Genomic DNA, 12,620 nt, shown 5'->3' with positions numbered 1-12,620 from the left:
TAGAAGGTCAGCTTAGTAAATGTAACTACCATCATCATGAAGTCTGTTTCCAACAAGAAATATTTAATTTAAATAATATACTTATGACAGATTTTGCCAGACCATCCAAATTGCCGCTCCACGCAAATACACGTGTTGCATATATGGTAGAGCCGGCTCTGCATATCATATATATCTAGTCGACAAATTATTTATATATGACATTTAGAAAAGTACTATTAGGCAAATTAGTATTAGTTTTTACCTTTACACAAGTTATTTGAATTTTATACTGTTCGTGACAATATTTTCGTACTTATTAAAGGCCTACATTCACGATAAAACAAAATTTCATTTCTACTTTTATTTCTTAGTTGATTTTGATGAAAACTGCTGAAACCCGAATTGTTAATAGGTATGGTATTCATGTAAATTGTAAAATATTTGTAGCGTATCAGTATCTAGCGTTTAATTTATGTTGCATTTTGTGGTGATTATACCTACATAAAAATATTTAATACTTAAATAGACGTAAGATGCATTACAAATGACTATTTGAAAAAAAAAAACTAAATTTAGAAAAAAACGAGAGTCAATGTTTTTTTTTTTTTCTAAAAAAAACGTACATTTCTGAAAAAATACGAACGGTTCTTTTCTATTTACAACACTAATTATCATTAATTCTTTGGGTCCCAGTTGGGGCTGGCGGCCCAAAACATATTAGACATAGAACAATACCTCCACACAAAGTACACGCTTGGGGAAAACAGAAACTAACTTCACTTTAGCACCAAAATCAATTATTTAAAATTATTTTCCTTCGAACTACTAAAAATAGGTCTCCGTAGTTTCAGGAGCTCACATAAACTCAAAAGCTGTAAATAACAATACCAGTATCACTATCTCAAACGAAAGTTGTGATACGCGGACTAAGAATTTAACATTGTCATTGATTGTTTGGGATCCAGTTGGATCGTGGGCCCGAAACATATTTGATGTAGAGCAATATATTCCATCAAAGTATATGCTTGGGAGAAAAGCGATAGGAAAGCCACTCGAGCACCAAACTCAATTAATTAAAATGCTCTACCGTCTAAACCAATAAAGGTAGACTCAGAGACCTGGTGTCTCAGAGACCCACAGGAACTGAATAACTTCAAACGAGTACACGAGGCGAGTGATACTTCATACGAAAGCTTGCGACATGCAGAGGAAGAATTTATATTATCGATGATTGCTTTATCCCAGTTGGAACTGGAGGCCCAAAACATGTTTGATGTAAAGCAATGCATTTAATCGAAGTACTGTATATACTTCTGTAAAACAGACAGGATCCAAGACCTTCAGTTTCCAGGGACTTACATAAATCCAAAAACGTCAAATAAGACCACTACGCGAGTGATGTCTCAAACAAAAGCATGTTACTCACAGAGAAAATATTTAGCGTTTTCATTGATTGTTTTATTTTCTGTTGGAACTGGCGGCGCGAAACATATTTGCTGCACAGAAATCCTTCAAAGAAAGTTAAACTTAGTTAAAGTTGATAAGAAATTCATTTTAACGTCAAAATGAATTAATAAAAATGTTTTACCTTTCAAGATTCTAATAATATGTGTTGGAGCTCCGGTGGCCTAGGAACCTACCTGAACTCAGAAATTTGAAATGAGAACGCGAGGTGAGTAATATCTCAAATAAGAGCTTAAAACATGCAGAAAACAGTTAACCGATATTATAACTTTTTCTGTCGACAAAAAATTTTCTCCTGTAGCAAATTCTTATCCCAAGGTGCTTGAAATTGAGTGTTACGTAAGCATTGCATGAATACTAATATAACATTAACTAAATTCAGACACTAATATGAATCAACTGAGTTGCTCGATCTTTCAAGCTAGAATAGGTGGGGCCTGAGGGCTCGTGATCCTCCTGAAAATACATGCTTCAAATGAGAACTTTGGTAAGTAATGCTTTAGACAAATTTATTGCTGCAATTATTATTGCATATATATAAACGTTATAAAGCTTTTTCGGGAAACTTCATCCGAAAAAGTAAATTACTCTTGTGGATATTTCCATAAGAAATAATTTACGGAGCGATATAGGCTATTAATGAAATATTTAGTTATGAAGTATGAAGAAAATACCCTGAGTCGTCTTTTAAACAAAACCGCCCGAAAACATCATCTGAAGAGTAAACTCTCTCTTGTAAATTTTTAAAGGACAAATAAATTATGCAGTGTTGTTAGATTATTAATGACAAATTGTGGTGTTTTTGAGAAAATCGCTCAGAGAAAGTCACTCCCAAGAGTAAATTACCCGTTACGGATTTTTTTCTGAACAAATGAGTTATAGCACATTGCAGATTGTTAATGAAATATTTATTTATGAAATATGAACACAATAAGTTTAGCGTGAGTCGTTTCTGAGACAATCGCCCGAAAAGCTCACCCGCAAGAATAAATTATTCCATGTGGAGTTTTTCAGGACAAACAAGTTATGGCACATTCGTAGGTTATTCATATAATATAAATGGTTATTTATAAGATATGAACAGAATCACCTGAGTCGTTTCAGAGAAAATTGTCCGAGAAAAACTCATCACTAGAAGGTGTAAGCTACCCCTTCTGAATTTTTCCCACAGAAGTGATTTATACCGCACTGTGGGGCTGCTAATGAAATATAAAGAAAATTGCTAGAGTCGTTTTTGAGTAAATGCAGTTTTTCCTTTCCATGTGTTAGTAAACTAGCCTTAATTTTGGGGGTAGGAAGAAAGTTCAACTTCTCCTCCCTGAAAAATCTTAGAGAAACGTTAAGTTTAAAATTTAGTGATTTGGTCTCTAGACGTGTGAATACATTTATGTCAGAACGAACAGATGGACATCCAAAAATAATTTTTTCGGCTTGAAGGGCCATGAAACATGTAAATTCGTTGAAATCTCGAATTCAATTTTTTCACGATCACCGTACTTTGTTGCGTGTATTTCGCACGCCTATCTTCTTTCTACTACCTGATACACGTCTGTTAAAAATGCACTAAACTGACAGGAAACCGGATTTTACTGCTTAAGCCAAGAGCGAAAGTGTTAAATTAGGAAGAAATTAATATAGGAACTCACTGAATGATTCCTTTACATAATTCGGAGCGTCACAAACGTATTAGAAAATAAAAAGTAGAAGGGCTCCGCGAAGGAAACGCGCCATGGAACTAATTTAGGGTAAGAACTAGTAAGAGTGAAGAAGATAATCAGGAAATAATTACAATACAGAAGACAGAAATGTCTTATAATAGAAGTTCAAAAGCGCATTAGTTCAGGAATGTAAAGACACTAAAAATAGGTTGTACAATAAGAATGTGAGAACAGAGAAATCTCAGAAGAAGTGTTGGATTGTTTGTATAACACAGTATTTTCTAATAATAACGCTTAACATAAGCTGCGAACTTCCACACAGCATACATATTTTCGACGTTCGTAAAAGATGTGTCCATCGGAATAACAGTTCTTCCTCCGAGAATTCATTCTGTGCCTAGAGAAAGTAGATCAAGGAAACAGGAATTCTAACTTATTATTCTTACTTGAACAAGGTACTATGATTTTTATTCGTTGAAATATTGTATTAGGTTGTTGTTTATTTTCTTCATTCAAGTTTTAATATAATACACCAGGAGTTATCCAGTTTCTTTGGGAATCACCCTTGCACCTTATCCTATTGAGCATTAGTGGAATCTGCGACTAAACACAATGAACTCTTCCTTTTAGCCGACTTCAATCCAACATTCTGTTTCCTAGTTATGGGCATTTTCCCGAAAAACTTTCGGCTGGTCGTAGTGCTGAGAGGAAGAATTTCTACACCCAAATTGGTCTATACATTTTGCCTTATTTTGGTGTCAGGAATCAGCCCTCCCACCCTCTCAAACTTTGTCGATGTTCTTCAGAAACACTGTATAAAGATCACATGTATTCGACTTCAGTAATCTCTCACATCTTGACAAAAACACGATATCTTACTCATAGTAACACTACTATACGCATAGCTACATATAATAACAAATGGATACTCAAATTCCGCAATAAATTATATAAAAACACTTTACCATAAATCTTATATTGTAACGATGATAAAAATCGGAATATTATGCTAACATATTTTCTAAGTTTAAAACAGATTAACTTAAAGAAATATTTTGTGATTCTGTGTGTGAAATGTATAATATTGAGATTTAACTAATTCAATTTAGTTAGAACTAAATTTACTATAGCTACGCGAAGAAGTTCTTGGAGCAGTTCTCACTTTTAGGAGCAAGGCTATTCGGACAACTTTTTCCTCTGAAAGCTTCCTATTATCGCTGTAGAGTCGTTCTCGAACTGTCTTCGTGATTTAACTTGCCAGGAGCGAACAACACAGTAACACAAGACGAAAATTAACAACCTTCACACAGTCGTGGTTCACTTATGTTTCTCTCCTGTAGTAAACTGCTACCAAAGGTGAGTTTACTTATATCAACCACGAAATGAATTTAGAAGAAGAAAAAAAAAAGTTTCTTGTGAATGTGGTTTCATTTCTCTGTAACAAACTTACATTTTTGTGCTTGAATAATCAAAGTTGTAACCAGGGTTACCAACTTTTCTTAAGAAAAATTCGGGACGGGACAACCGGTGTTGGAGCCCCCTTTCCCCCCGGAGACAAGTATACGTGCGGCGACTCTTTGAAAACAATGTAAATAATTAGCTGAATAACACGAACCTGAGTGAATGCGGCACCAGTTTTTTTTTTAATATTTTTTTTTATTTTCCAACCCACTGCTCATCACTAAATATAAGCAATATATGCAATAAACTCAAACCAAAACAACTGCAATTTATTTAATATAAACAAAGTTCAGAGAGAAAACTATATAAAATGTTTCATCACAAATGAGTACATAACATTGTTAAGGAATTACTGACAATAAGTATTAGTAAAATCAAGTCTTATATTTTGGCTATCGTCATACAACAAATTCAAACCAAAACAACTGTAATTTATTTAACATAAACAGCGTTTAAAAAGAAAACTATGATTTGGTTTTCATCACAATATAGAATGTTTGGTTTTTACCACAAACAAATGAGTTCCTTTAAAGAATGATTGAAACAGACTATCAACTAAACAAATCTTTTCTTTGGCTATTCCCTTTGGTGAAATCAAATTTAAAAAATGCAAAAGAGAGACTTCGTGTTCTTCCTGCAGAATTTAGGATTTTTTTTTAAATGTACTTTTCGGTACTCCTAGTAGCCGTGATCAGTTTCTTGTTGCTCTTATAAGTTGAGATAAAGTCAGGACAAGACATGTCCAAGTTTAAAGTAATGAGCAGCTCAGCTCTTATTAAGTCGACAGAACAGCGGTTCCGAACATTTGTCCCGAACATGTGTCAAATTAAAACACAAATTTGTTAAATTGATTCTATACATAAAACTGTGCGTGTAAAAGAATAGGTTATTCCTTTGTAAAAATGACCTGGTAAAATTCCTCTCTACTATAAATAATACAATTAAATGTATTTTAATTTTTTTTCGCCGTATTTTCCGTTCATTGGTTATGTCATCAGTGAACAGGAAAAGAATAGAAGTGAACAGTTTGAAATTGATGAATCTGAAAATACGTAAGCACTGACTGTTCGTATATTGAGTGGTGTAGAAGTGTGCTGTCATTTGTTCGCGAGTGTATAGTTGTCCTGATCTGTGTTGTTCGTACTTGTACACTAATTATACTAAAGTGAAAAATGAAGTACATACCACTAAAAGATTAGTTAAGTTTAGCTGTATCGATATTGAGCTTTTGAGCTTTTGAACTGCTACAGCAGGTGCAAATGTGAATTCGTGTATAATAACTTGATCTATAACTTTCTCCAATTATTTATTTATTTTTTGCAACCATTTTGATTAAGGATATCCGGCAAGCTAGCAAAATTTCTATTAGATGTATTTTTGCGACTGAGCAGGATAGCTTTTGACAAGTAAGTATTCATATCCTTAAAAGTAATTCTTTATTTACAGGTTACTGTAGAAAATTTTGTTCGTCTACTAACCGGACGATTACCTCCAGGAACTCCAAGGTCGAAACAGTTATTGACGGACGATGGCAGCAATATCTTGGTATATCTTACTGGCCATGGAGGGGATGGCTTTTTAAAATTTCAGGATTCTGAAGAGATAACTAGCCAAGAGTTAGCTGATGCTCTGGAACAGATGTGGCAAAAGAGGAGGTATGTTTCATAGTAAGTATTTTATTTGTGTCTGTACATGTGTGTTGTTTCCTATTGCTTAGTACTTCGGTATTCAGAAAGGTACAGCTGAGAATGTATATTAGTTTTCTGCTGTTTTGTGTAAAATCCTAATACATAGTTTTTTAAAAATATACTTACAAGTTAGTTCCTAATATATTTTGAGTTAGTTGGAAAATGTTCGTAAAAGTGTAAGTGTTCGTAATATCTTGATGAACACACATTTGTGGATTATCACGTTTCACTGCCGTATATAATCGTATTATATTCAGACCTAAATTCTCCATTCATTACTCAAAAAGATATACTACAAAAGCAACTTTTTTTTATAAGTTTATGAATGTTTCTTTTGTGACTTTTTTAATAGTTTATTGTTATTGTTATATAATTGCAATCAAAGAAAAATTTTAAGTATTAATAATATTTCATTTTAATAATGTTTATAATTGATAAAATACATCAAAATGCCATACTGTTTTTTGGGGGAGGGGGGGTCATACAAACTCCTCGAGAGGCATTTATTGAGATCAAAAGTATTTTTTGGCATCTTTTTATGTATAAATGGGTCAGAGCCAAAGTGGACTCAAATAATTCGTATCTTTATTCACTTTTCTTACTGATATGCAAGCTAAGTCGCTGTAGTTTTTTTTTAACTTGAGCTAATAAAAGTCGTAATGAACTAACTTGGAGTATTTCTGTATAATGGTTTCACTTGTACAACTGTTTATCTTTTTGTCCGTCTGAAATGATTCTTGACAATTAGACGAACTTGTATGTAAAGATCTGTACAACGTATTTTTATCAGGAGTCCTTCGTGAGTGAGTCGGCAGACGTACCGCATTAGTCCCGGTTTCCAGATCAAATTCAGGACAATTTCTCTCGGATGTAAGACGAGAAGCTGTTTGGATTCCGCTTTAAGCTTATGTGACCCCTTCCAGCATAACTGTGTTGTTGTATAATAACACTAAGGCAAAACAAACTTATTCTTTTCATATGTGATATAAATACATAGTGCAAATTATTTAAACCAAAAAAAAAAAAAAAAATCCTGGTTTAAACCAAAAAAACGGGTTTTTTGCGTTTTTGCTTTTTGCGTTTTTGCCAACTCTGAATAGTAGTAATTAAAATATCTTGTAAAATTACAATTAATGCATTTAATATACATAATTATCACTTGCCATATCACAGTATTAGTACATTTTATGAGAATCGGTTGAGATTGATCTGTATTTAAAAGCCGCAATAATTCCTGTTGAGTGCAAATATGAATTTACTTGACCAGGCGTGAAACTTGTCGACTGTCCCTCTGGGTTAGGAGATTCTTTTTCAATCACAGTTCTGACGCCCTTCTGCATTAACATATGAGTTAGATCAGTTCTTGTAGACACATTGTACATTTTGCTTTGATATACCAACAAATTCGGCAACTTCTTTTATTGTATGTCCAAGAGCATATTCAAACACAATACCTTGTTTTTGCCCTTCAATCTTTCCTTCGATCCCTCTTGACAAGCTGTTTCCATACAACTGATTGGTACATTCATTCCAGTTAACTACAGTGGACATGCATTAATGATGATGATTTTTAGTTAGTCATATAATACTATTGAAACAATATAATAATAGAAACGAGCTAATGTTATGCGTAATTTAATAGGAACGTGATTAACTTTTTGTCCGGTATGCTTCCTCAATACTTTCATAGATAGCGGAAGTGAATAAATAGGTGGTTTGGAGTTTATCATCCCTTTTCAGGACATAAGTTATGTAAGACCTGGAATTAATAGCATATCGTGGGATCCAAACAACAAGAGCTCCAACTGGAAATTCCTCCCGGGTCTTTTGGCACGATAAGCTGTCTATATATAGCCACAAGGAGCTCTTCAAATGAGTAGCGTAAGGAAGGAGAGCGAAGAGTATAACCCATCCTTGCTATATTTATTCAGTATTTTTGTATTGGATATTTGCGTTTGCCAAATAAAAACAAGTCATTAATATTTGAAAGAACCAATATATTCACTTTTTTTCGGAAACACAAATTTTGAAAATAAAGGATTTACTTATATTTCTATCGGTTATCTCATATAGAAAAATATTCACATTCTGAACTTATATCCTATATTGTTCTCGTTTGGAAACATTTCTTAATCTTTAACTCCTGGCCCATTGATCAAAACTTAATGTATTGATCGGCAATAATGAATGGCCAAACCTCAGTTCAGATATTCCGTTACAGTAGATTCACAGTGGTTGAATAATAACGTAATTTTACCAGATTTCATTGAGTTTCATTTGACCACTCTTTATATACATATTTCTATTACGTAATTTTAACACTTAATTTTATCTCACTTCAGTTCTTTTCGCATAATGATCAAGGTTCTGGATTTGAGGCTATATTTCCCTTAATATATTAATTCTGAACATTGATAATTATAAATTATATTTTCTGTTATTTCAGGTACCATGAAATATTTTTCATGGTCGATACTTGCCAAGCTGCTTCGATGTACGAAAAATTTTATTCTCCGAACATCTTAGCTGTAGCTAGCAGTTTAGCAGGAGAGGACTCTCTGTCTGTAAGTGAAATAAATTGCTAATCTATTTGTCTGACATTAATCCATAAAAGTGGGCACTTTTGGTAGTTAATTAAATTCATTGTAAACTTAATTCCAATAATATGCAATTTGCTGTTTGAAATTCTATGTTTTTCCTCATCGGAATTTGTAGTCGTTAATTTTCAGTTCTTTTTTAAAAGTTTTTTAGCTTAAAAAAAGCTTAGAGAAGGATAATTATATCATCTATTTTTTAATGATCTGAATATATTGAAATATGGATACAAAATAACTAAAATACATGCCTATCGTGAAATAAGTTTTATTTATATGTATGAAGATATAAACTTCTATTATACACTAACCGAAGCTGTGCTTTTCACGGATACACGTCTGGGAAAAAGGTTTGTCCGGTTATACAGTTCGGACGCTGGACTGTCGATGTATGATAAATATTCAAGCTTTTAATTGATAAAATAACCGCTAATATTGATGAACTGTATAAACAAAACGCTGGTTCACTCTACCATAGTTCGATTTAATATTATTATAAATGTTTGTTACGAGTTGTACAACTAAAAATACACATCGACACGACACTATGATTTCATACATACTACACTCACCCACAGATACGTACATCTACACAGTTTCAAGTACCTACAAGAGTTTTTTCTCTTTTACAAATGACAGAATACTTAATTGCCATCTCTTAACAAAACAAAACAAAAAATAAATAAATAAAAATAAAAATAAAAAATAAAATAAAATAAATAAATAAATAAAAGAATTCGAATAATTTAATTAAAACTGAACATAGCCTCCACCCTGAACGCTCCAATTCAAGGTGCACACAAAAATTAATTTACTACAGCAATACTTGAACTAAGTAATCTTATATATAAAAGAGAACGCACAAATCCTTTGTTCCCTCATCACGCTAATACGGCTGAACCAATTTCTTTCATTTTTGGGGGGTTATTAGGATTTGGACCCTAGATGGTTTTTATCATATCACTTTAATTTTTAATTACCAGTGTCTTGAGATAATTGACCATTCAAGTGTCCATAACGTACAAATCCTTTGTTAGTTCATCATAGGTAAAAATAAACGTATTTATATGCAACCCGCATGACCGTGTCACTCGGCGGGTTAACATAAATGACAGGCGATATAATGTTAACATTTACTGCAATCTACTATGGTTTTTATCATATCACTTGAAAGCGAAAAAGTAAAAATTATCTAAGTAACAACGTTTATTGCGTTCCGGGGTGACCGCAGCGAAGCGGGGCGGGTTAACATAAATGACAGGCGATATAATGTTAACATTTACTGCAATCTTCTATGGTTTTTATCATATCACTTGAAAGCGAAAAAGTAAAAATTATCTAAGTAACAAAGTTTATTGCGTTCCGGGGTGACCGCAGCGAAGCGGGGTGAACGCTGCTAGTATAAACTAAAACAAAATTATAAATGAAAAATGCCCCTTCTCAGTCAAATGGCAATGGAGATACTTCCACAACTAGTCATTTGTAACGTCCACGTAAAGTTTTTACAGATATTCACGTACAATGTTATCACTTCTATGATGAACACACAATAGTTCGAACTAGTTTTAAAGGTTGTAAGTTGTATCTTCCACAAGTAAAACTAGGGGGGCGCGGTGGCTCAGTGGTAGAGCGTTCACCTCTGGTGCTTGGGGTCCCGGGTTCGATCCCAGCCTCCGCCAAGTGAACTTTGTGGTGGACAAACACCGTGCTCGTGGGTTTTCTCGGGGTTCTCCCGTTTCCTCCCACTTTCTTCATTCCACCATTTCACTCATCTCTCATCATCACCGTCTCCTTTAGTCTAACCGGCATAACCGTGGGACGTAAAACTTAAAGATTTCATTTCATTTTTTTACAAGTAAAACTAATTCACTTTCTTTCACATTGTTGTTCTTTTTCGACTACTTTCGTCGTTGCTGTAACATTGAAATGCATTTCACACTCCACCTCTTCCTGAATTGTTGCTCCAGTCGTTGTATTAATTGCACTTTGATAGTCGATTAAGTTTCCTTTCCATATAATCAGCTGCTAACATTGGCATACTAATAAGAAAATGTCGTGGAGTTAGGCAACACAAATCATTATAATCTGAAGGCAATGGGGTAATTGGCCTTAAATTAAATTCAGGCACGCTTAAATTTGACACAACATAGTTGACATTCCTTCAGAATTTAACACAACATTGTGTGTTGTTCTTTTCAGATGATATTTCACTGATTTAATTGTGTATTTCCACAACCCGCCGAAATGTTTATGAAGTACATTAAAATGCCACTATATGCATTCCATACTAAAATAATCCGTGATTGTAATATTGTGGTGCACAGTTTTCAGCAACATAACAAAATCTTTTAGCGCTTTATTTGCCTTTAAAAGTTGTGGAATAGTCACTGGAAATATCCGTTGAATTTCCCGTACGAGAAACAAAACTTCTAATTGTAGCTAAGAAAACTTCAATTGCACAGTCACTCACAACTTCTAGAGGAATTTTGTGGGTAGTAGAATATACAGTGCAATGTATACTTTATAGGTTATTCGGCCTCTTCCATTGATTATATTAAATTGGTCCACAATAGTCTATTCCTGAACGATGGAATGGATAAAGTAGGCAAACCTCCCATTAGCTGTTCTACTGATAGCCTTTATAACGATGACATGTCACACATATTCGAAGTAATTTATGAGCAAAATATTTCTCATTTGTAATCCAAAATTTCTATTATAAAGAGGCTAGTACTAATCTTAATCCACCATCTAAACGCAATTTATGTCTATTTCACACAGTTAACTGTTAGATGAATATTCTTTTGAAACAATAAGGGATTCTTTCGATCACCTGAAGTATTGGCATTTTCAAGTTGATCTCCCACATGTAGTATATCGTTGTCATCCAGGAACAGATTCAAGCAAAATAATCGATTTTTGGAAGGTAATGATTTTCCGTTGTTAAGGTATTCAGTATCTGATGCAAATGACTTTTGCTGAACAATCTCTATCAGACACATTAAGGCATTGAGGTACTCTGCAGTTCTGTTCCTGTAAGAGAACCTGTATGCTGTTCCCTTGTGACGCACAACAATTATTAATAAAGTGCTTATAATATGTTAGGGTTCGCTGAAGTTTCACCAACGATAAATACTTGCTAATGATGATATCAACATGAATATACATAGAAACTATGTGGTTTGTTTCTTCTTGATTGATTAACTTTGAATAGACTGTATATTCATTACACTCTGAAAGAACAGGTTTATGAGCCAATCTGGATCTGAGAACCATATAGAACGTGCAAGTGAGGCAAAAGATAACAGGCCTCGGGACCCACAGTCTACTGGATTACTTCTTGAATTAATGGTGGAGATGAAACCTAGTTTTGGATCGCTAAATCAATTTTAAAAAATGATTCACGCTATATTTTACTTTTATTTTTTTGCTTCTTAAAGAGAAGTATTGAATTCGGAAGTAGTAGTAGTATCTTTCTACCACTTCTGGTTTCAGTAGAGAGAGAACAGTGAAGATGGAATTTAATTTAAGGCGCTAACTGCTTTTCGCTGTCTATATCATTTTTGATCTGTAACGGTAAACGTTGCAATAGGAAATTATTGATTCCTGCTACTTCCGGTTTGAATATTGGTTAATGGAGAAGATAATATCTATTGTTGAGATGCTGACTCTAGTCCAGAAAGCCGCTTCTCGATGTCACTTACCGTATTTTCTCTGATTCTTGTCAACAGACAGCTCAACATAGCTATTCTACAGGGTGTCCAATATACATT

General features: G+C 33.7%; 1 protein-coding gene across 1 annotated transcript in view; it reads left to right on the top strand.

The window, feature by feature from the left end:
• The window catches only part of PIG-K (Phosphatidylinositol glycan anchor biosynthesis class K), a 134,003-nt gene that overhangs the window by 92,832 nt on the left and 28,551 nt on the right, over positions 1-12,620 (top strand). The window contains exons 5-6 of the mRNA XM_081748557.1: positions 6,012-6,220; positions 8,700-8,817. Of these exons, the coding sequence (XP_081604683.1) occupies positions 6,012-6,220; positions 8,700-8,817 (327 nt within the window). The remainder of the gene's footprint in view (positions 1-6,011; positions 6,221-8,699; positions 8,818-12,620) is intronic.

The sequence above is a fragment of the Thermobia domestica genome, chromosome 2 (assembly GCF_964235325.1).
Source record: "Thermobia domestica chromosome 2, izTheDome1.hap1.1, whole genome shotgun sequence".
NCBI lineage: Eukaryota > Metazoa > Arthropoda > Insecta > Zygentoma > Lepismatidae > Thermobia > Thermobia domestica.
Note: the sequence above shows the minus strand (reverse complement) of the source record. Positions and strands in the feature narration are given on the sequence as shown.